This window comes from Dermacentor albipictus, chromosome 1, assembly GCF_038994185.2.
Source record: "Dermacentor albipictus isolate Rhodes 1998 colony chromosome 1, USDA_Dalb.pri_finalv2, whole genome shotgun sequence".
Classification (NCBI taxonomy): domain Eukaryota; kingdom Metazoa; phylum Arthropoda; class Arachnida; order Ixodida; family Ixodidae; genus Dermacentor; species Dermacentor albipictus.
Window position 1 is genome coordinate 116,818,178 of NC_091821.1, and position 26,077 is coordinate 116,844,254.

The 26,077-nt window shown below is 45.3% G+C and overlaps 1 protein-coding gene across 1 annotated transcript in view; it reads right to left on the bottom strand.

Annotated features, from left to right (window-relative positions):
• LOC135907860 (N-acetylated-alpha-linked acidic dipeptidase 2-like) overlaps nt 1–25,855 on the bottom strand; it is a 69,548-nt gene extending 43,693 nt beyond the window's left edge. The window contains exons 1-3 of the mRNA XM_065439614.1: nt 25,419–25,855; nt 5,546–5,974; nt 5,129–5,394 (exon numbers count right to left, since the gene is read on the bottom strand). Of these exons, the coding sequence (XP_065295686.1) occupies nt 5,129–5,394; nt 5,546–5,974; nt 25,419–25,694 (971 nt within the window). The 5' untranslated portion in view covers nt 25,695–25,855. The remainder of the gene's footprint in view (nt 1–5,128; nt 5,395–5,545; nt 5,975–25,418) is intronic.
• Between the last annotated feature and the right edge of the window lie 222 nt (nt 25,856–26,077).

Genomic DNA, 26,077 nt, shown 5'->3' on the forward strand with positions numbered 1-26,077 from the left:
ATAGCGTATACATTTCCTGTCGTTTTTAAGGCTGCTTGATTGTCATTCCGTAAAGGTGATCGTGAGTACGCGTTCAAGCTTTCCGTCGAACGAATTGAGCTGAATCGAGGGACAGGCTGCGTGCGGCGCCTGATTTTATTCAGCTTTGGAATGCATCGTTTAAAATTATTTGTGCCATATGCCCACGCACACCAAAGTTCGCGCCGCAACATGCACACGATACGCCTATGCCATGTATTTTCTGCCTCCGCTGCGTTAATTTGCTTATTTGCTCACGTGACCGGCTTGGTCTTGCTCGCCATGCCCAATCGTCGCTTTAAGCTTCACCGAGATTCTGGGTAGCAAAAAATAAGTAAAGAAAACATATCTAGAACGAATAACCTTCTAGAGTTTTTTTTTAGAAATTTTTCCGCGCTACCCTACTAATTTATTTCGGAGCACTTGTTCCCACAAGATACCCTTTTCCTATGAAACACCTTGCATTCATTGGCCCTGCATCATGCGTAACCCGCCATACTCTTAACTTAAAAAAACAACATAGCCGGTTACTGTGCTACGAGGCAACGAGGAAACGCAGGTGGAGAGCCTTAACGCGTGCCTTTAAATTCAGTTTTCACGAACAACTGTATACCGTTGTATTGCCTGGCCCCTAAAGATTCTACATTTTCATCTCCGTAAGATATAGATGGTTCATCCATAAAACTAAGTAGTTCACGATGTCGACAAGCGTCGCGGCAGGCGGAAAGTCTGCGTTGGCAGGCGTTAGAACCGGCCAAGGAAGTTGTACGCTTGCACAGGGGCCCAGTGCACATGCACGGACCGGCGCTGTTGTCACAAGTCTTCCTTTGCTCGCAGCAAGCCTGCGCAGAAGCCTCGCCGTCGCAACAAAACGGAGTCGCATGAATGAATGAATTTAAAAGTAAACGTTTACTTTGACGCTTAGAGTAGTCCTTCATTCTTGTGGATTGTTTACTTTCTTCTTTGTATAAGCTTTTCATATAAATCATTATAATGTAGACATTCCTTGAATTTTCCCTGGTATTGTGCATATGAAGTTGTATGCTGCATTAACTGAATACAGGGTGTCCCAGCTAACATGTGGACCGAGTTTTTAATGTATTACGCGATCATTTTACGCGACCAAAACCAAGTAGATTGTTCACCGCTCCGTTAAGAAGCCACCAGAAAGCTTTGTTGTCGATGCCTTTTATTTAGTTAATTGCAATCAAATATATAAGGCGTTAATTATTCTCCTAATTAACAACACGCCAATTCAGAAGTTCTAGACAGTTATAGGACACATCGAAGTGGGATGTCTTCAGCAAGATACAATTAGAGTGTTTAACTTTTACAGCCGACAAAGAATGCCAGCGAAACATGAAAAATACCACGTGATTCCGCACCCATGTGCACCGCACAATGCGCACCAGTAAGCAGCACCCTCAAGCAGGCTCCCTAGGAAACCTCGCGAAAAAAAAAAAATAATGCATTGAAGAGGTATTGCTTTGTCTGTTGAGCCCCTCCCGAGACAACTCGAATACTACCCTGTTCGTACGGAACGAGCGCGTCGTGGAAAAAGTGCGTGCCCCCACAGTTATCTATTGTGCCACAATACCTTACACAATATATTTCGTGCTTAGTTTGAGAGCGCAACTTTCTGGTGTGGGTGCGTACGTAATCACATGGCATTATCACGTGCCATGATCCATACTTTTCTAAAGCTTGGTCCATGTTAGCTGGGACACCCTGTATATTCTTCCATTGTGTTGTCATGTACTACATACACATTCAGAGCGTTACTCTTTCTTGTTCATCATGAGAGGCTCTCCTGAATTGAACTCTTCTCCCATTGTGTTATTATGTCGCTGAAAAAAAAAACTACTAACTGCAAAGAAAACGTTGCCAGCTTTTCTTCTTTTTTTGATAGTGGAGATGGCCAAGGGGTAGCTACAAATTATATATTTGCAGAGAGGAATTATAAACCACTCCGACTCGTTAAAAAAGAACGCGTGTCGAACTCTAACACCACTGTAATTAACGATACATATAAAAAAAAGAAGGAATATGGCAATGCAAAGCTGGTCATGCAAATACCGAACACAAAACACTATCACACACCAGGGAGGGAACGCAGTAGCGAACAGTACATAATCATCATCATTATCAGCAGCAGCAGCAGCAGCCTGTTTTATGTCCACAACAGGGCGAAGGCCTCTTCCTACGATCTCCAATTACCCCTGTCCTGCGCCAGCCGATTCCAACTAGCAGCCGCGAATTTCCTCATTTCATCGCTCCACCTTGTCTTCTGCCGTCCTCGACTGCGTTTCCCTTCTCTTGGTACCCATTCTGTAACCCTAATGGTCCAACGGTTATCCAACACCGGCTCATTACATGACCTGCCAAGCTCCACTTTTTTCTCTTAACGTCAATTAGAATATAGGCTATACCCGTTTGCTCTCTTATCCAAACCGCTCTCTTTCTGTCTCTTAACGTTATGCCTAGCATTTTTCCTTCCATCGCTCTTTGCGCGGTCATTAACTAGTTTCTTGGTCAGTCTCCGAGTCTCTGTCCCATATGTCAGCACTGGTAAAATGCAGTGATTGCACATCTTCCTTTTCAATGATAATCGTAAGCTTCCAGTCAGGAGCTGACAATGTCTGCCGTATGCGATCAAACACATTTTTGTTCTTCTATGAATTTTCTTCTCACTCACTCCTTTACAGACTCGTACTCCTTCACAGACTCAAGAGGCTGATTGGCGATCCTGAACTCTTGTTCCCTTGCCCAGGTATTCATCATTATCTTTGTCTTCTGCCATATTAATCTTCAACTCCACTCTCACTCTCTCTGTTAAGGTCCTCAATCATTTGTTTAATTCGTCTGCATTGTTGATGAATAGAACAATGTCATCGGCAAACCGAAGGTTGCTGAGATATTCGCTGTCGATCCTTACTCCTAAGCCTTCACAGTTTAATAGCTTGAATACTTCTTCCAAGCACGCAGTGAATAGCATTGGAGAGATTGTGTCTCCCTGTCTGACCCCTTTCTTTATAGGTATGCTCCTGATTTTCTTGTGTAGGATTAAGGTAGCTGTGGAACCTCTGTAGATATTTTCCAAGGTATTTACATAAGTGGTCTGTACTCCTAATGCCTCTATGACTGATGGTATCTCTACTGAATTAAATGCCTTTTCGTAATCTATGAAAGCCATATGGAGATGCTTATTGTACTCTGCGGATTTCTCGATAACCTGATTAATGACATGGATGTGATCAACCGTAGAGTATCCCTTCCTGAAGCCAGCCTGTTCCCTTGGTTGACTGAAGTCCAGTATTGCCCTTATTCTATTGGAAATTATTTTGGTAAATATTTTATATAATACTGGGAGTAAGCTAATGGGCCTATAATTTTTCTATTATTTAACGTCTCCCTTTTTGTGGATTAGTATAATCTTTGCGTTCTTCCAGTTTTCTTGGACACTTGCAGTCGACAGATACTTCGTATAACGAGCCGCCAGTTTTCCAAGCATTATGACTCCTTCATCGTTGATTAAATCGACTATTATTCCATCTTAAGATGAAGAAAAGCAGCAGGAGAATTCTCCTGCTGCTTTTTATGGTTTCATGTTTTGCAAGGCCCTTCTAACTTCATCGCTAGTTATAAAAGGAGCCTCTGTAACCTGTTCATTACTATTTCGAATGGAGGTATCCTTGTTCTTCTGGGTATTGTACAGGTCAGTATAGAATTCTTCAGCTGCTTTTACTATATCTTCGAGATTGCTGATGATATTACCCTCCTTATCTTTCAATGCATACATCTTGGTTTGTTCTATACCAAGTTGCCTTCTCACTGATTTCAGGCTGAATCCGTTTTTTACGGCTTCTTCAGTCTTCCTAACGTTATAATTTCGAATATAACTTATTTTCGCCTTGTTGATCAGTTTTGACAGTTCTGCAAATTCTATCCTATCTCATCATTCTTTGTAGTTTCTTTATTAACTCCTTTGTTACTTGGGAGAGCTTGCCTACTGGTTGCCTTGGTGCCTTGCCTCCCACTTCCACTGCTACCTCTGAAGCCAGTCTAGTTACGGTTTCATTCGTTACCTTTATGTCATCTTCATCTCTCTTTTCTAAGGCTGCATATTTGTTCGCAACTGCCAAACTGAATTTGTCTGCTTTTACTCTTACTGCCTCTAGGTTGATCCTGCACTATGCTGGGATCAGCAGAAAGTATGAAGTCAATTCCATTTCTTGTTTCACCATTAGGGCTTTTCCAGGTCCACTTTCAGTTGCTACGCTTCCTAAAAAAGGTGTTCGTTATTGGAAGCTTAGTCCTTTCTGCGAACTATACCAGCATCTCTCCTCTAGCGTTCCTAGAATCAACGCCGTATAGTTGCCAATTACTTGTTCACCAGCCTGCTTTTTCCCCACTTTTGTATTGAAGTCGCCCATTACTACAGTATACTGATCAAAAGGGTGGCAGTTTGGGCGAGTTGGTATTTCATGACTCTTTTAGGCTTGTAGCGCAGCTCAGAACGAGCAAAAAAATAAAGTGGAAGGGGTAATGAAAATGAACAGAGAACAGGGTCACCCTGTTCTCCGTTCCTAGCTGGTACTAGCTGGGCTAGTATTCACAAAAAGCTCTTACGATATGTTTCTTCGTAAGATCAAATTCAAGGCAATCCTGATGGTGGACATATTAGCGAAGGAGGCCGGCCAATGGCAAAGAGTAATTACGAACGAAAAACTTTTTGCATTCGACCTCTGTTTCTTTTGCGAGGAAATTTTTTTTAAACGCTGGAAAAGGAAGTGCTCGAGGACTATTCCACTCTAACATAGCAGGGAGACGGTACTGTAATTACGGACGTCAACGTTATCGCCAGTTTTGTGAATGGGCACAATTAACTCTTACCCTTTACAATAACTTAAGGTGCAATTTCCAATAGCTTAAAATAATCGTCGCGCCAGTAATTGGGCACAATTAACTCTTACCCTTTACAATAACTTAAGGTGCAATTTCCAATAGCTTAATGTTACGAATTTCTGCTGGTATATTATATTTCCGACATGCACTGGCCCGATAACAATGTAATGGCGTGCGAAAGGCGTGTAGCCGAGGGACAGCTTACTTGAGGATGGTGCGAAGGGACACTTCGATGGGCAGGTCGACATTGTAGAGATCTTTGAAGACTGCACTGCCGAAGCGTGGCGTGCTGCCGAGCCTCTGCAACAGGTTGAGGTGCTCCTGCATCTTCTTGTCCAGCCGCGTCTGCCATGAGGCGTAGAAAACGAGAATTGCCAGCAGCACCACAGCCAGCGTCACCACAAACACCCAGGTCATGATCCACTCGAGCAAGTTGTGTCGTTCCCTGCGGTACTGGCGCGCTGCCCTCACCTGCGTGCGAGCACTGTTTGCTGCCACACTGCATTGCTCGCGTGGTCCGCGTCAGGATAGGCAGTGAAGATAGCACGGTAGCATCGACAGCCCCGACGCGTTCGCCCACCCCGTTAACGTGTGTTGCATACGCAGTGCGCGAGCAGCATACCTGTCGGTCGGACATGAAGGGCCAGGACGGGGAGCGCGCCCCCGACCGCGGGGTCATCGGGGTCATCGGGCTCATGCGCCCGGATACGGGTTGGCTCATCATGGGTCGTGGGCCAGGGAACAGATACTGGCGCGACGGCGACCGCGGGGACATCACCGGAGAAATGGCAAGCCGGGGTCGTGAGACGACCGGCGACAGGGCGCCCATGGGAGGCCGCGGCGATGCCATCCCGGGTGGCCTCACGTACTGCACGCCTGGCGGGGTCGCAGCGCCCGCAATCGGCGGCGACATGGCCGGAGACGCGGCCTGCCGTTCGATGGAGCGCTGCCAACGAGGCCGCTCATCTTCCTCGCGTTCAAGCCGGTCCAGTCGCTCCATGCGCTCCATGCGCTCTCGCTCCCTCTCCAGCCGATCCGTGGATATCGGCTCCTGCGCAAGGCGTCTCGCTTAGTGCGCGCCACACTCCGAAGACTGTGTGTCATGCGGACTCGGAAGAAATGCCGGGACACTTTACGAGCTTTTTCTATTGCAAATCTGAGCAAAAAGGTAGTAACCGGAGAATTTACTATACATCTCACAAATCACTACTTACCCATTACTAGCTAATTACGAACTAAAGAGACACATAGGTACACGTAGGTCGAATTAGTAAAAGCTACTAAGCCTCGTTTTGTCCGTGGTCTTTTATGCTCTGCAATGACGGTCTTGCGAGATTTAGATGAACTGTTGCATGATTCCTTATGTTGTACTAACAGTCATATGCGTAATTTCGTGGCGCACATATGTGCCGACTATACGTTATTCAAATTTAGGTTGATAACTTTGTTCGGTTATCCAAATATAGGTGTTCACCGGTACTCTCCATGCAAAGTACGGTTATATGCCGAGTGTTTCACGTAATTTGGACCATGCGGACCTTAAAAAACGGAGAGTGTGAACCAATGTCGATGTTAAGGAAGACAAGGTCGACATGCATGGTTGTTCAAATGATCCGATGAATAAATGTTTATTATATGTCTCTGTTCTGTCCCTTTTTCATGTTAGTTCGGCGCGCTGAACGTGGCCCGCCGCAGGGCGGGGATCAGCTGTTGCCGCTATGCTTGGGCACAAGAGCGCCACGAGCGAGCGCTTTTTTCGTTTGGCGAAGGGGTTAACTCAGCACGCTCTCTTCGGCGCACCCGAACTACGGCACCATACCCGAACTGCAAGGGCCGCCTACTGCCAGGAAATAATGGCGCGATGCACTCTGGTCTAGCGGCTTCGGCGTAAGCATGTTCTATTCTTGCGCCGGTCGCGCCAAAGTACGCCGAACGCCACCGGTCGCCCCACTATATGAACTTTTCGCCGGCGTAGCGGAACTATGGTGACCATAGCGGAGGGGGAACTGCGCCGCTCTACGCTGGAGCCTTCACGCACGCTGAGATACCGCGCCGCGCTAGTGCTTCAAGGCCGGCCACTGAGTAGAGCGTACTGAGGCCGGCGCGCCACTTCCGCCACCGCGCGTGCTGGTGGGTGACAGCGCGCGTGCACGCTCAGACGCGTTTTCTCCGACCGAGACGGTTCCCACCGCGCAGCGAGGCATCCCTTTTGAAACGGGGCGGTGACAAATAGTCACCTAGCCTGCATGATTTATTCAGGTATGCTATACGGATATGGATACGAAGAACTTTATTAAAAGGATCCTCAGAAGCGCCGCCCCTTAGGACGACATCGCGGGCCTCTCCCATGTGGGGACAGTTAGGCCTAACCTAACCGCCGCATCGCAGGCTCTCTGGACAGCCCAACGCTGACGATGGTATTCCGAGCTCTTGACGGCCGAGTTACACTTCTGTTCAGTGATGTCCTTATCCTCTCATAACGGTATGATATACATGTTTTTCATTCTAGAATTTTTGTATACATATCCTTAATCTTTTTTTTTTCTCTCACAACTTCTCTATCTATAGCTTGTATCACTACCTATCTCTGTAACAGATCTCGCCGTGTCAATCTCTTCCCTGCTTTTTTTTTTACACGAATTGTCTAAACGTCTCTTGCTTATTTCGACTGCTGACCGGTTGACGCTTCCGTCCACTTGAAACGGCATGCGCTTCTGGAAGGTATGCGTTACACACGGGTCTCACTGGGTGAATCCCTTCGCATTCTATTAGGATGTGCTGAGTGGTCTACGGATTTTTGCTGCCGCATACATATGCCTCACCTTGTTGCAAACATTTGCTGCGGTATGTTTTTGTTCTTAGGCAACCAGCTCGAGCCTCAAATAGCAGGGCACTTCACTTCGTGTTATACAGATTTCCCCTTCTAATTTCTTTCTTCATATTCTTGTAAATCTCCATGGTCTTTCTTGTTTCCATTCTTTGCGTCCAATTCACTGTCTCTGTTTCTCTCGCTTTCTTTCTGATGACTCCTGGTTGTCTATTTACGCTTTCAATTACCCTGTACTTGGTTTCCAACTTTCTTGACCTCTTCCTCCATTCTGTGTCCACGCTTTTCAAGTACAGGTACTTGTGCACTTTAGCCGCCCATTTGTATTCATCTATGTTCCCGAGTCTTTCGTCAAAACCAATTTTTCTCTTCGCTTCTCTGACTTCAAAAGTGGCCCAACCCATGTCACCCTGCACTGCCTCATTTGTGGTTTTACCATGGGCTCCCAAAGCCAACCGGCCTACCGATCATTGGTCAACTTCCAATCCCGACAAGATATCCGATTTTAAGCACAGAATGGCATTTGCTAACGTTAACGTTGGCACCATTACTCCTTTCCAGATTCCACGCACCCCCTAATACTTATTGTGGTTCCACAGTGCTCTGTGTTTAATTATTGCAGCACTGCACTTTCCCTTTATTTTCAGATTCTCTTGCTGGGTGCTTGAGTAGGATTTTTCTTCCGTTTATGCATACGCCATGAAATTTATATTGCTTGACTATGGGTATGACTTGCTGTTGAATTGACACCACGTAATTACTCGTCCCTTCATAAAAGATCATAATTCCCGATTTCTCTGTGCTAAACTTGGTCCAGATTTGTCGCTGCGTTGCCACAGACATTTGCAAGTGTCTGTAAAACTTTATTGTCCGCTAGTAGCACTATGTCGCCCGCATACATCAGTCCAGGGAGCTTCTGTCGCACAATATGTCCATTACGCATGCAGGATAAATCAAACCCTAATTCGCTGTTTTCCAGTCGTCTTTCTATGCCCTTAACATAAAGCATGGATAATGAAGACAGATGGCATTCTTGCTTCTGTCTTTGGCGAATTTCCACCACTTCATTACATTTTCGGCTTTTCCATACAACGTGTACTCGATTATCTCTATATCTCTCTGCAGCTCCACAAAATTGTCATCTATGCCTTCTTGCTTAAGAATATCCCATAACAATTCCCTGTCTACGTCGCCTTAGGCTCCTTTAATATCTAGAAATGCTGTCCATAAAGGTCTGTTCTGCGCTATACTTAAATCTCTATGCACTGAGTTAGCACAAACTTATTATCCTCTAAGTGCCTGCCTGGTCTGAACCCATTCTGTAGTTCCCCCAGTATATAATTTTTCTCTACCCGATTTGACAGTTCTAATTTTATGGGTTGCATTGTCATTGCATACATATATCACCGACGTTGCTGTAACTGGCCTATACGAGCTCTTCTTATCCCCTTTGCCTTTGCCGATGAGGTTCATCTTGCGTTCACGCCATCCAACCGGAACTTTCTTCGTTCCAGTCACTTGCTCTATGGCATTAGTATCAGTGCCTTGCTCTTTGGACCGAGGTTTTTGATTACCTGTATTGGGATCTCATCGGGTCCTGCTGCCGTGTTATTATCGCGTCCTGCTTCCGTGTTACTAGCGACATTTTCTTCTTCTTTTTTCCAAAAGAAGCTCTCTTTTCTACATTTTGATCTATCAGGCTTCTCTGTTGTTGCCGGATCAGTTTGAACTACACTTTCTTTCGTGCCGAAGTTATCCCTAATAACCTCTGTCATGTACCACAGTGCATCGTCTCCTTCGAAGATGCTGCTGTCTTCATACCTTATAGCCGTTTGAGAATTTTTAGTTTGAGCTCCGAGAGCTCTTACATGGTTGCAGGATATTTAGGGTGCGCCTTTGTCTGTTTTGCGATTGTCGTGCACCCAACGCTCACTTGCGCATTTAATTTTCTCTTGCACGAGCTCGCACACCACCATTTCTTTTTCTCTGTATTCGTTCAATCTAAGGAGCAACTCTTCGAATAATCCCAACTTTTTGGCTTCTTGGTGATCCCTAGACGCCTGCTTACGCTCTTATATAGCTTGCTTTATTTTCTTGTTACACCACTTACGTGCTTTCCTCTTTCCAATACAACAATTTTTTGCTGTGTTTGTCTTATCTCCTGCTGCCTAATGTCTACCAGTTCCTTATATTCCTAGACTTGTAGAAAAAGCCTCCGTTTTCTTCTCTGTGTTTTTTGAAATCTGCGTTATTTGCCTTTCATTCTTTTTTTAGAAATTCTGATGGTGTTGATTCGTGTTTTGCTTTAGTATGTCTATCAAATTTTCGGATTAAACATTTATGGTCGCTGCGCAGGCTATTTTTTCCATGGTTGTCTATCATCACTTGATCTAAGGTGTTCCCGCTCAAATTAATTTTACTCATAACGTCAGTCAATTTAATCCAGGTGCCGTCCTTCTTTTTTTGAGCGGAGTAATTTTTTTTATTGTTTCACGGATTCTCTCCGTGTAGGGGGCAGAGGTAGAGGCAAAATGCCTGACAGAGCCTCTGCGCCCCTACAGCTCAAGGCAGCATGACGTATCATTCACATACATATTTGCCAAACATATCTTTAACACACAGCACACAGCAACGAAAAATTCAATTATTCAGAATGCATGTCTCCGAATCATTACTTTTGCTTCAACGTGATAGATTTTGAAGAAAGCAAAAGATACATAAGCAATAAGTATTATATAACAATAAAATTGGTTTACATCAGAATTCAACAAAGAAAAGAAAACCATAGAATCCCTGGCCCGAAAATAAATAGCATATACAGTAAATAGATCAGTACGTAGAAACATTTCAGAAAAGAACGAAGGTTTAGACTGATGTACAACGTAAATGCCGAAACAACGGCAAATATAATTTACAAGCTCTGAGGGAGGGAGGGAGGGAAAACTTTTGAGTCTTTCGAGAGTTTCGCGGTTATGATGTCTCTGTCGTCTTCATCTTCTTGGCGCTGGCGACTGGAGACTTCTTTTCAGCAAGGGTGGGCCCCTATTCCAGGGCTCCACTGAGTCGCGCTGCATCGCTCGCGTGCTGCACTAGGGCCCTTTGGGCCGTGAGCTCGCTGCTGGTGAGCCGACTCTCCCATTGCTCCGCACTCGGGTGTTCGTGTTTGTGGAATGCTTTGTTGCGTTCGCACTCCCAGGTGATGTGATAAAGTGTAGGTTTGGCACCGCACCAAGGGCAGGTGGCCCTGTATTGTGTGGGAAACATCTTATTGAGCACGTGTAAGTTGGGGAAGGAGTTTGTCTGTAGTCTGCGCCAGCTGGTCGCTTCCTCCTTTGAGAGGTCTTTGTGTGGTGGCGGATATCTAATTCTAGTTCCTCTATGTAAGTTCAGGGTCTCTGCGTATCCCCCCTCGCAAGCCTGCAGGTGGGTCTCCGGGGCATTCGACCACCCAGCTCGGAACGCTTCACCTCGAGCTAGGCTGTCTGCCCTTTCGTTCCCCACTATGCCTACGTGACCCGGGATCCAGATTAGTTTGTGTCGGGGCTTTTCCTTCTTGGCGGAGGTGGCTCCGCTGAGTATTCTGAGGGCAGTTTTGCTGATTCTGCCTCTCGTGTAGTTTCTGCACACCTCTTTTGAGTCCGTCAGTATGTTGAGAGATCGGCCTGTTCTATAACCTTCCGCTGCCGCCAGCGCTACGGCAATCTCCTCGGCCTCCGCTGTGCCAGCGACCTTTGCTGTGGCATACGTGATCGGGTTTCCTTCTCTATTAACCACTACCGTCGCGGCTACGCGTTCTCTTCCGTGTGGATATACGGCGGCGTCCGTGTATACTGTATTGTCTAGCTGGGCTAGCGTTCTCTCAACATATTCGGCCCTAGCTTTTCGCCTGTTTTCGTGTAAGTTGGGATCCATATTTTTTGGCAGTGGTCCCACATTAATGGTTTTTCTGAGGTGGTCCGGTACGTCCGCGTATCTGTCTGCCAGTCCGCTCGTATCCCGACCCAACCTCCTCAGGAGCGCTCGTCCCGTAGGGTTGCCTCTGAGTCTCGCGGTTTGCGTACCCAGCAGAGCCTCGGCGAGCTCGCTGAAGGTGTTGCTGATGCCCAGCTGGAGCAACTTCTCGTTCGACGTGTTTCTCGGTAGACACAGAGCCGTCTTGTACGCCTTCCTGAGGATGGTGTCTGCTTGCTCTCTTTCTGCCTTGGTCGTCACGTGGTACGGCAGAGAGTACGTGACTCGGCTGACAATTAGGCTGTTGACTAGCTTCAGAGTGTCTTCTTCTTTCATTCCGTATCTCTTTTGGGACACCCTATTGATCATGCGGCCCACCTGTTCCGCCGCCTTGCTCAGCAGGCTAATGGTGTGGCTGCACTTCCGGCTGCCTTGTAGCCACATGCCCAGGATCCTAACCATGTTCTTCTCCGGGATGTTGTGTCCCTCGAGGGTCACACATAACTGAGGTTACATGTGTTATCAGGGATGAGCACAAGTTACTCAAAATGAAAATGCAATGTCACTGCCCACTAATAGGTTTTTACAGTCATTTTTGAAGCTGTGGAAGGATTGTGTGTATTGTACGTTAAAGTGATCACTGTTTAATATATTAATCGTTTGATAATTCCAGGTTTGCCTTCCGTAATTAGTTCTTGTGGCGGGCTTTAGATGGTATGGTCTACTACATATTGGGTATGAGGTGCAACTGTCGACAGGTATTGTGTGCAGCCTATTTTTATAAATCTACTGGAGTAGTTTGAAATAATAAACTTGATCTGCTTTAAGCATGCTATATTTAATGAAGAGCGGTTTTGTTCGGAGTCCTCGTTTGTCACCCACATAGTTTTCACACATTCTCATTATTTTATTTTGTACAATGATTAGTTTGTTGTAGTTTGAAGCTGTCGTAGTTCCCCATACTAATATGCCGTAACTGATTTTTGAATAGAAAAGTAAGTAGTATAATGTTTGTTTCAACCAGGTGGGTAGTATATTTTGTATTTTATGCATGCAGCCAGTAGCTCGAGATAGCTCACTTTTTAATTTGTTAACGTGAGTATTCCATGTAAGGTCTTCTGTAAACCATACGCCCAAGAACTTTTGCTCTGTAACTTGTTCCAGTAACGTGTCCTCAAAGTTCAGATGAACACAGTAGGGGTCTCTTTTATTTGCTGGCTTAAAAATTATATATTTGGTTTTGCATGTGTTTAAACTCAGCCGGTTGCTTTTAAGCCACCTGGAGAGGTGTAAGAGGTAACTGTGAGCTGATGATTCTGTGACCTCTTTTGTAGTGCCAGTGAAGAAGATATTAGTGTCGTCAGCATACATTATTATTTCAGGGTAGTTTGGTATTGACGTTATATCATTTATGTATACAAGAAATAAGAGGGGTCTTAAGATTGATCCTTGAGGGGCGCCATATTCGACTTTCGATTTTTGTGATACCAGATTGTCGACGCATACATATACCGATACCGATTTGAGAGATATGATGTAATTAAATTCTGTGCTACACCTCGAACACCATACGCAGCAAGCTTCTTAAGAAGGATATCGTGTTGCACAGTGTCGAATGCCTTCTTTCAAATCTAAGAAAATCCCCAGAGTGAGCAGTTTGTTCTCAATATTTTCAATTATTTTATCCTTTATGTTTATTAAAGCTAGTTGTGCAGACTTATCCTATTGAAAGCCATACTGCGACTTCGTAATTATTTCGTGTTTATGAAAAAATGACGTAAGCCTATCATTATTAACACGCTCAAATATCTTAGAAAACACCGGCAAAACAGATATCGGCCTGTAGTTGTTAAGCCATTTATCGTCGCCACCTTTGCAAACAGGGGTGACCTTAGCTATTTTTAATTCATCTGGTAACTCACCACGTGTAAGCATTTCGTTTGTTATATGGGTTAATACAGGACTAATGAGATGAGCAACATACTTGACAGGTAAGGCCTTTATTTCGTCTTCCCCGCCTGCAGCTTTGTTTTCTAGGGCCATGATAATTGTTTCAAGTTCACTAGGGGCCGCTGGTGTAAGCATAATGGAATCAACCTGCTCTGTAGTCATAAAACTATCCGCTTCTGAGTCTTGTCCACTATATACCCCTATGCTAACAAAGTGTCGATTCATTTCATCAACAAGCTCTTTCCCAACTACAGTGGCATTATTTATTACAATTTCATTCACGATATGCGTTTTTCGCCCTCATCCAGTTAAATCGTTCACAGTATTCCACAGTCTACGTTGATCGTTTTGAATTTTGTAAAACTTTCTTTCGTAATAATCATCCCTTGCCTTTTTCAAATCGAAGTTTAATTTATTTCTGAATCTTTTAAACTCAGTCAATATGTCACAATTACGAGAGCTAATGAAACTGTGGTACAATTTATTCTTTTTACGTATTCTTTTGTATAAGTCCTCAGTTATCCATGGCTTTCCAACTTTTTCATTTCTTTTTTTCTGCTTTCGCAGAGGGAAGGCTGTATTTTAGCACTGTTTGAATTTGTCCAAGAAGATCTTGTACGCAGTTGCGGGGTTATGCTCATCATAGACGGCCTGCCAGCTTTCTTGTTTGATAAGGCAGCTGAACATGTTTAGCGCAGTTTCGTTTACCGTGCGAAGCAAGAGGTTTCCTTCATCGTTATGTTGTTCCTTGTAGGATGCGTTTGCTAGGCAAAGCACGGGCAGCTGATCGCTGATGTCATTCAAGATTACACCAGGAGGAAGACCATCGCTATCTATGTTTGTGACGCAGAATCCTAGTAGTAAATAAATCTAAGCGCCACATATTTCAATTCTAACGCCAGTGAATTTAATGAACAGTAAACATGCATTTGCGGAAGTCTTCTAGGAACGTCAAAATAACGATGAAATGCTATAATTTTGCGTCCACCAAACATACATAACTGAAGAGACTTCTTGAAGGCCGTTGTCATGTGACAATAAACGTGCCTTTCCCGCGCGATACACCATCGAAATAATACACTGTTAAGGATATTATACTATTGACATGAACAGGTCATGCAAAACGCAGCTATTTGATGACTTTGCCGACGTGCATTGAAACAAGGGGGTACCCAGCAACGAGCCGTTGATTTCGAAAGCTGATAAAAACAGGCTGAAAAGAGCGTCACGGGATATCTCATAATATTGTTTTCTACAAGCCCAGTTGACATACATATCAAATGAACGAGCTTCGAACAATCTTTGCGATTATAACCACGTGGCCTATCTCATATAACGTGGAAGAGGGTGTCACGGGTTCTCACGTAACATTCGCCAGTCTATTCCTGATTCTGAACTATACTGACATGGATATCCAACGACCAGGCTTCGAAGGAGCTCTGTGATTGTACCTACGCAGGGCACGTGTGATCACGTGGTAGAGGATGTCACATGACCTTGCGTAACTTTCCGAAACCCACATGTGATTCACAGACACACTGACATGGGTGTCAAAAAAACGGGAATCGCAAAGGCTATGCGGTGGTACACACGTAGCGAACGCCAAACCACGATGGAAAGGGTGTCACGTGACCTCACGTATCTTTCACTAGCCCATGCGTGATTACCAACCATACTGACATGCATATCGAACGATCGGGCTTCGAACAAGCTCCGCGATGGTACACACATCGCGTACATCAGACCATGTAAAAATAATCACATGACATCACGTAACTTTAGCCAGCCCATGGGTAATCCCAACCATGTAGATGTGGATATCAAACGAACGGGAAACTTAGAACGTCAAATCACATGGGAAAGTGTCACGTGACCTCACGTATGTTTCGCTCGCCCGTACGTGATTACCAGCCATACTTAAATGGATATTAGACGAACGGGCTTCGAAGAAATTCTGCAATGGTACGCACGTAGGTCCCGTCAGACCACGTGGTAAAGGTTGTCACGTGACATTACGTAACTTTCGCCAGGCTCGAGGGTCATTCCCAACCATATTGGCATGGGTATCAAACGAACGGTCTTCGAAGAATCTCTGTGATGGCACCCATACAAGACACATTAGGCCAGGTGGTGGATTCACAATCACACTGACATGGGTATCAAACGAACGAGAATCGCAAAAGCTATGCGACGGTACTCACGTAGCGAACGTCAGATCAGATGGGAAAGGTTGCCACGGGATCTTACGTATCTTTCGCCAGGCTTATGGCTCATTCCCAACCATACAGACATGGATATAAAACCAACGAAAGCTCTGCGATGGTACGCACGTCGCGTGCTTCAGGACACATGTAAAAGTTTCACGCGACCTCGTATAACTTTCGCAGGCCCATGGGTGCTTTCCAACCTAACTGACATAGATATACGAACTGGCTTCAAAGAAGTTCTGCGACGGCACCCACGAAGAGCACATAATTGACTTAACGTAACTTTCGCCAGGCCCATGGGTCATTCCCAAACCTAAGGATATCAAAGGAATAGGAACAAAGACGTGGGTTCATGCCCCACCTGCGGCCAACTGTTCTTTCATCAACTTTCATTTTCCATTAATTTATCATTCCTTTAATTCCATTAATAAGTACACATAATTTCCCCTATGCTGTCCTTGGTGTCTTTGTTTGTTGGCTTCTTATGACATGACTAATAAAATCGGGCCCTCGGTTTCCTTTCTTCTCGTTCATCTGAAAATGAGTGTCACATGACCTCAGAGGACTTTCTTCAGTAGTTGGGTGATTCACTAACATACTGACATGCATACTAAACGAACGGAAATCGAACAGCCAATGTGACTGTTGCGACGCCACACCACGGAAACGGAAGTGAAAAACGCGTCACGTGACTTCACGTAACTGCATTGAACGTGACTGACTGCTGAACCGATTGACGTCGATGCGCTGACACCTTTACCATGGCTTTTAGCACAGTTTTCACCAAATAGCCCAGCACATCTTTGCCTGCGACACCGTCTAGAACTCTGTCTACTATGCCTGCTATCACAATAAGTCATCATGGAATTTTATCTTTGTTAGATAACATTAAGCTTTCTTCATCGACAGGCGTCGATGAAATTATTTCCAAGCTGTTAAATAACACCATTACTGCGTATCAGTGTATTTTCTTTTCTCATTCAGTCTCTGTAGGCCACATGCCAAATGATAGGAAAGTGGGGAAGGTTGTTCCAGTCTATAAATCTGGTAAAAAAAGATTCTCCGCTAAATAACCGCCGCATATCATTAACAAGTGTCCCGTGCAAAATCATTGAGCATGTCATTTTTTCTCATATCATGGCATTTCTCGATAAAAATAACTTTTTCATCCATTTCAGCATGACTTTCGAATGGGCTTCTCATGCGAGACCCAACTAGCCATTTTCATTCATGACTTGCATGTTAACCTCGGCACCAACATACAAACTGATGCCATTTTCTTAGATTACGCAAAAGCGTTTGATAAGGTGCCGCATCGACGATTGCTATTAAAACTAAACCAGTTAAGCTTGGACCACAACATTCTGGTTTGTATCAAGGAATTCTTGTCTAACCGATCTTAACACGTCCTTGCGAATAGTCATAACTCTGACTCTGTTCCTGTAACATCTTGTGTACCCCTGTAACATCTGGTGTACCCCTGTAACATCTGGCGTTCTCGGTCCTCTCCTATTTCTAATATATATTAACGACTTGCCTCAACACTTATCTTGCCAAATCCGAATGTTCGTAGACAACTGTGTAATTTACCGATCAGTTTCTAACCATTGCGATGCAGCAAAGCTTCAGCATGATCTAGATCATGCCCATGAATGGTGCGACCGGTGGCTAATGACCCTTAACCCGACTAAATGTAATTTTTTTTCCATTACCCGTCAAAAGCGCCCCATTACATTCCCGTACACAATTGCTAACGAAACTATACAAGCAGTAACATCGTTCAAATACTTAGGCATTACTTTGTCCAATTATCTGTCATGGCACGCACATACTACAAAACGTCATATCATCGGCAAATAGAACTCTCGGTTTTCTGAAACGTCACCTTCGTAACGCGCCCCAACACGTTAAATTACTAGCCTATAAATCACTTATCCGTTCGAAACTAGAGTATGCGTCAGCCACATGGTCCCCGCATCAAGTATGCCTCGTAGATGACCTTGAAGCGATAGAAAATCGTGCCGCTAGATTCATTCACTCATCTTATTCTCACGAAGTCAGTGTTACCGCTCTCAAAGCGTAATCTGGGCTGCAAACTTTATCCCTCCGCCGACGCATAGCAACACTTTGTCTATTCCATAAGCTCCACTATTAATCGCTTAACAGTGCTTCTTACATCACACCGCCCGCATACATATCTCCTCGCACTGGTCACCAACTGCAAGTTTCCCGCACACGTGTGAGAACTGTTAATTTTTCAGCATCTTTTCTTCCTCGTGCTGCCAAAGACTGGAACGGCCTTCCTCGCAATATCGTCGCTTTCACCTGCCCATCATCTTTTTCTGCCAATGTGACTGAGTACCTGACGTCGCAAATTTGAGTGTTTTATTTATTCTTTGTGTACACCCACCCTTCATGCAATACCCCCCAGTGGAGTCTTTAAGATAAATAAATGAAATGAAATGAAATATCATGGAGAGAGGAACTTACCTTGAAAGCGACGTGGTATTGATAGAACTGAATTGATAAAGCTTGCCATAATATTTTTCTCCTTTTTTACACGCACAGGAAGACTGAAATACTTGCAAATTCTGGCTTCGGTAGTTGCTCTTGACACATTAACGATGCTATTGAACTGTTGTAATGGTGTTGCTCGGGATGCTGTGCTGCTTTGTGGTGCTTAATTACTACACACTGACTAAACTGGAAAAACGTTTCTTTTTTTTTTTGTAACCGAGTCAGGATCTTCAGGGAAAAATGTTTTGAAACGATCGTGAAAGCATTGCATGCTAATAAAACTTATGAAAAATTATTTTCTTCCTCTTCCAATCGGAAACATTACCTGCACACCAGAAACACGTTTTCATTGGTAGGGAGTGAAGCAGTTGGGAAGCTCACACAGACGTGGTAAGGGATAGTAATTTAATATAGACAAGTTAGGTAAACATGTTTGATAAAATTTGGTGGTGCCTGCCAGGTTGATCGTTGTAAACAGCTTATTTTTCTTGTGCCCACGTCGGTTAACTCAGCAAGCTGACCCAAATGAGTCGCATGTGCTGTAGAGAAGTCTCGAAAGAAGTTTTGAAATGAAAACACGTAATAGACGTAATAGACTAGGTACGAGTACGCATCGAGAGGTCGGGCGGGTCAGCATGAAGCCGCTTTTCCGCGCCCACGTCACTGAAGGGGCCGCTCTGGTTGGTCTCCGCCGTTTGCGCTCGCGTCCTTTCATCTGCTGCTCCGCGTGCGCTCTTTCATCTTTCGCTGTTGTGCTCGTTAGCTCGGTTACCCTAGCTCGTTTAAGCCGCTGCCGCAGACGTTCGCTGCAGGAGCGAGCCATTAGAAGCTGCGCTTTCAGCGTTCACCTGGCAAATATGGCATGTTTTACCATTTCAGTGCTTCTATCAGTACCACATCGCTTTCAAGGTAAATTCCTCTCGCCGAGATATCCACGTCAATCGGTTCAGTAGTCATTCCCGTTGAATTCAAAGTTATGTGAAGGCACGTGACGCGCTTTTCACCTCCATTTCCGTGGTGTTGCGTGGTAACAGTCGTACTGGCTATTCGATTCCCGTTCTTTTAGTATGCACGTCAGTATGACTGGAGAAAGTCCCGTGAGGCAACGTGACACTCATTTTCACCTCGTCTTACGTGCTCTTCGTGGGTACCATCGGAGAGCTTCTTCGAAGCCAGTTCATGTGATATCCATGTCAATATGGTTAGGAAGCACCCATGGGCCTGCGAAAGTTGTGCGAGGTCATGTGATACCCTTCGCCACGAGGTCTGGTGTTCGCTACGTGGGTACCACCGCATAGCTTCTCCGATTCACGTTCGTTTGATATCCATGTCGGCATGGTTGGGAACTACCCATGGGCTTGCTCAAGTTACGTGATATTACGTGACACTTTTTCACGTGGTCTGAAGTACGCGACGTACGTACCATTGCAGAGTTTCTTCGAAGCCCGTTCGTATTATATCCATGTCAGTATGGTTGGGAATGACCCTTGACCCTGACGAAAGGTATGTAAGGTCGCGCGAACCCGCCGTGATTGCTCAGTGGCTATGGTGTTGGGCTTCTGTGCACGAGGTCGCGGGATTGAATCCCGGCCACGGCGGCCGCATATCGATGTGGGCGAAATGCGAAAACACCTGTGTACTTAGATTTAGGTGCACGTTAAAGAACTCCAGGTGGTCGAAATTTCCGGAGTTCTCCACTACGGTGTGCCTCATAATCAGAAAGTGGTTTTGGCACGTAAAACCCCATAATTTAATTAAGGTCACGTGACACCCTTTCCCCTCTGCGTTGACGTTCACTACGTGCGTACCGTCGCATAGCTTTTGCGATTCTCGTTCGTTTGATACCCATATCAATGTGATTTTGTATCACACTCTAAGTGCCCCTTCTGCCACACAACGATAATCGTCATCTGCCTTGATGCGTTTCCTTTCTTTAACGCTGCGAGCCCGGTACTTTCCAGTAACAAACGGCACGCCCGTTATCAGCATGATAACATAATCATCATCTGCCTTGATGCGTTTCCTTTCTTTAACGCTGCGAGCTCGGTACTTTCCAGTAACGAACGGCACGCGCGTTATCAGCATGACAGCATTTCCTGTCGTAAACAAGAGAGGAGAATATAGCCCGACAAAATGGCGGAGTAACGATGACTTCCGGCGTCACTTAAGCTCACAAAGGGTGACGTCAGGGCCCCTTCTCAGATTTTCCTTCTTTCGTGTGCTCGGTGCACTTCTCGGCTTATGTTGTTGTTGTTGTTGTTGTTGTAGAAGAAGAAGAAAAAGAAGAAGAAGAAGATGATGATGATGATTAATCGAACTCGGGCACTCCACGCCATTTGGCGGAGGGCGCGGCAGTAAAGTTAGATGACACTTAGCAGCAGCACGGCAGAGGGCGATATAGCGGGACAGAGCCTAGCATTCCACCCCGTTTGTATACGGTTACCTACACTCGTATTTTATCATATAGTGAGTTGCTAACTGTTGCTACGTATTCTCGGCATGACGAAGCAACATTTATTACCATTGACGTGTTCATAAGACATCTATAAGTCACCTAACCGAATGTTTCTTTCTAGAAGCGGTTACAAGATACCCAGATCCCAGATACGCCAAATCTTTCTCAGGTCGGCTAAGAAGACCTTATCTTCAAAAAATAGAAGTGTCCGAATAGCGCAATTTCTGGATCGAAGTATATGTGTATTCCACCACAATGACCTCCGAATGTTGAATCGAATACCGAATATTTTGTGATTTCTAAACAAAGCTAAAGTTGAGTCCGTTTGGTTAAAACATAACGAAGAATATTATTTACATCATTTGGTACTTGTAATGCCGTTCAGAACTGGAAATCTTGCCAACTAAAGAACATGCAAATGAGAAATAACTGGAAGATGGGCGTGTCTGGTGCACCAGGAACCAAGTACAGTACTTCAACACGGTAAATAATTTTATATAGGAATGCGAACGTGGTGAGATTGTACGCATAACACATTTTTTGCCTAAATCAAGAAACAATTTCGTACGCCACCTAAAGGTGAGATTCTCATTGAATTACTGAAAAATTATTGAGGAGAATATATACGGGGTGATCCTTTTTAAGTTTTCCGGAATTTCTAAATATTGCCTGCGGCAGATAGCATAATTATTGTCTTTGAGCTGGATTATTCGAAGATGTGGACATTACTAGCACGATAAATTGAAATATGCTACACTAATTAACCTAAGTTCACTAATTCACTTAATTACTTTTGGCACATATTGTAATTTACTAATTGTAGACGGTGAGTTTGCTAGACGTATTCACTTGAAATTAATCTCCAGGATGCTTAAACGCATGCTTATCATATTTCTGGTCACGGAGCAGGTGTGTGGGATTTAGCCATCGCTGAAGTTTCGAGAAATGTCGAGTTTTACTAGATGAATTTTTCCTTCTTCTACGCCAAAAAAAAAAAACAACAGAATAGTCTCTCAGCTGTTCCCTTCGCGGCAGCAATTCGTGGATGTGCTTTGTGTAGTAAGGCTAAGGAGGGTCAGGTGAGCGCCTTTAGCGGAACCATGTGGTATCCCCAATGTGTAAGTTCCTGAATCAGTCTAATAGTTAAAACCCTGAATTGAAACACGACTGAAACCCCTGATAGAATACCATTCTATTACCTTTGGCCAAATTTTGCCACTTTACTGCTGCAGGATGGTATCGATACCGCACCCGCTTGTAAGTCTAATGCGGCACTTCACCCGTACTTTAAATCTTTTTCTCACCAACGCTCCAAGAAGAGAAACGTACTTCGATAAGTTTGCCGTGGTACTGCAATGGAAAAAAATACTGTGGGATATCAATGCATAAGTGCTCAGTAGGTTTGCGGCTTTGTGTTATTCAAATAGGTTCTGCGGTAAATAAGTTCTGTGGAAATCTGCAACGTGGAGTAAGTTTCACCGTTTCACATAAGAAAAGATTCTCATGCACTTGACTGTAGCATACTGCTAGAAAGGAACCAATTGCGGTGCTCTTCGAAAATGCAACTTTGAAGTTGAAGAAAAATTTATCCTGGTCCGAGGGATCGAACCTGGGACCAAAGCATATGCAGGTGTCGCTCCACCATCTGAGCTAAACCAAGGAGGCTAGCAAATGGCGCCAACCAATCGGTCCTCGCGCCTTCCTGCTCTTGACGCCGCACCATCCTTTCCACAGTCCACCCAGCACTGCCGGCCACAACAAACAACCCCGCCGGACGCCGTAAAGAACCTTAAACAGCTGAGCCTTTTGAATGAAAGAAGTTCACCCAGACGTAAATTCTTCCAGAATTAAAGTCTTCATCCAGACTTCAGTGCACCAACGGCGCCATCAAGTGAAGAAACGCATTCACAAGACCATTGAGATCCTACTAATTCCCAAAAGAGGCATCACCTGTGCGTGGGATGACAATCGTTGGTCATTCACAGTGGCTGTCAGGGTCCAAGCAAAATGATGATGATGAATATAGTCTGTACTGAGGATCACCCACTTTGGACGAAATTGCCAACACCTCCTGTTATCGCGGGAAAATTTTGTCGTAGAGATTAAAATACACTTGCAGAGTGACGACAGCAGCATGCGTGGTGCAGCCCCGGTACCACACTCAACGATTCCTACTGAGATTCCTGATCTGCATTACATAGCACTTGCTGAGCCTCCTAGAAAACCATCTAACAGAACAATGAGATACGACGACAAGCCAACACAAAGAAGCAGATCACCAGTGACTAAAAATTTTCACAAGCGTCGCAGACAAAAGCATGTAGACGACCTCGGACTTTATAACGACAGACAGCTGAGCTAGTTAGTAAGGATTCATTACGCAAAAAAGAAGTGAGGCGTGCAGACAGGACACAAGCGTAGAGATGTGGACGTGTTGTCCACTTCTCTACTCTTGTGTCCTGTCTGCACGCCTCACTTCTTTCTCAAACCTTATTTTCATAAAATGAAAACGAACACCCCCTCCCCCCACCCCGCCCCTCGTGAACTTTCTTTTTGTCTTCTTAAATGTCCTGCGTGAAAACGGAGAATGTATCGCCGTGTCAATAACCACAGTCCGGAAGCATCACGGTTCCGCCTTGCGGCCTGACAACAGACCTATCCTATAGAGAATATTCGCTAGAAGATTAAACGCGTTCTTCTCGACAAGTTATATTTGATGTGAGACGATTTATTCAGTGGTTATTTTCTATAATACACTGTAAAAATGTTTACACCCTTAAGGATGTTTGCTTCTCACGCGGGTAAAACTACCATTAGGGCCTTGCAAAAATTTATAGTGGATGACTACTGAGCTCTAACTAGGCGTGCGATGACAAAAGACGTAGTTGAAAATTATGTAATAATTCTGACAGCCTTGGGCGCACAGAAATATCCGACAGGAAAATTTCACAGGGATAGATATGAAACTTTATTTAATGCACTTTTTATGTTGCCTGTCACAGCTGCCATCATTTTTACTTGCAAGAAAAAGTCAGCAAACAAGGGGACATCATTGGTTCCCACCAACAATTAGATCTTACTCCTTAAAAGTGAGGGTGTTAGCCATGCGACAACCGAACAGCCTTTATACACCCATAAAGGTATAAAAATGTTTAGAGTATAAAGTAACAAGGGTGGCCCTTGCAGCAGGTTCTGAAAAGAGGAAGCTCCATGCTTATTGCATGTTTTATGCATTACCCGCCTGATTTGTGGCAGATTCGACGGGCCGCTTTAGAATACTCTGGCTGTGCGACAAAGAGCGTTGCAGACAGCTTCAAAGATGCATTACGAGAAAAAGAAAGTATTGTAGTGATAATATAGCTTCATTATCGCTGTTTGAGCCCGTTTAGCCCGCACTAAGCCTTTAGTCGTTTAGCCTTTAGTCGAGTGCTCTAAGACGAGTCGAATGTGCCATTAGTCTCATTACATACTGTAGAGCGGCACCAACTAGCCCGCAGCATGTCCAATTAGTAACCCTGCCAAACCAAGTTTGCCACTAGTAATGACGCTGAAAATAGAGCCGGACGTTGCTCGAATGGCAGTTCGACCCTCAGCCTGGTGCTCGGCTAGTTGTGGGAGTTATCTTGAAAATGGGCTCTACAGATATTTCTAGGCGTGATTTCTGGGCGCCCCTTGTCCAACCACAGACGGCCTTGTTGCGACGTCCACCGCGGCTGTAGGAGGCACACTAGAGCTGCTGAAATGGGTACAAGTGCGCTCCCGTCCAAGTGCTCGGCTACTACGGGACCTCAACGCTTGGGAAGGGTGTTCCTCCCCAACCAGAGGGCATCCCCTATAATAGGTTATTTGGGACGCTGCATGAAAAATTGCCGCCATGGGAACGCAGTGTTCAGCTCTGGTGGCTGTAAGTAATTGAAACCAGTTGAATATGTACGTTGTACCTAGTACGCCTTCCCCACAAAATACAATGCATCTTGAAGCGGTTTGAAGTGGTTCAAGTTCAAGTGGTTTTAAGAGGTACGCATATTCAAGTGGTTCAACAGGTAGTATGTCGCATTTTGTGCGCCTTTGCGAGCACCATCGTAACGCGTTAGCACTTCCAGAACGTGTACGTTAGTTTTAATCCACGAACATTACGGGTTTTAAAGAGACTGAACGCAGCCCCTCGGATATGCGATTATAAGAATTCCGAATTAATCAGCCACTTTGAATAAAATACGACCATTTACGCCTGGTGTCTGGCCGTTTTGCTCGCTGCGGCGAGTTAGAAGGTTCGTTATATTGCGTCAAAGTCATACACTTGTGCGCGGTTGTAGTTAAAGTCTTCATCCTGAAAACCTTTCAGAACTCGCATATCACGACCGACTCTACACAGCATGTCATTTGACATCATGCAGAACTCCAGGCGTGTCAGCCTATTCGACATGCTGTATACGTACATTCGTAATAAACTTCGCACTGCGCGGCAATTAACCCCCCTGTCGTGGACCTGGTAAGTACTTGCCAATATGTATTTACCAGACGTGCTGGCGTACCCGGACTGTCGCACAGTGACAGACCACGCGAAAAGCGAAAAGAGCGCGCCTACCGAGTAGCGCGGCTGCAGCGGCTGCTGTGGGAGCCGGTTATCCTCGTCGAGCACCTCGACGTTGAGCAGCATGACGGGACCATCCCCGGCCACCGCCGAGTCGTAGCTGGACTGCTGGGGCACCGGTGGCCCTGCCGCCGACTGAGAACCGTAGGCGGACCGCTCGTCCGGCGAGTACCCGCCACCGCCGGCCGTTGGACTCAGCCGCTCGGCGCTCTGGCTGCCCATGATTTGCGAGTGCACCCGCACCAGGCGCCGCCTACCCCAGGGCAACATGGCTCCCGCTGCTGCCGATACACCCCGCGGGCTTGGTCTCTCTTCCGCTGGGTCGCTGGAACACCTGCCTGTGCTGCTGCTGCGGCCGCCGCTACGCGTTCCTTTGCACGGCTTCCTCCTCTTCGCTGCCTGCAACGGCGCAAGGGAAGCTCGTGGCCCCACACCACGCGCCGCAGCATGGGCGGCGCCACATGGCGGCCGGACTTGGTTACGACATGGGATGCAGGGCACGGAGTGAGCGGGGGAGCCGACCTTCGTTTGCCACATGGTCGCACAAGTCAGACAAGAAATGGGGCGCAAGCAAAAAGTATGTAGAGAAGATCACTTGGACAGACGCTCATCTATACAGATTATTCTCAAAAGGAGGAATTCAGTTTTTAGGC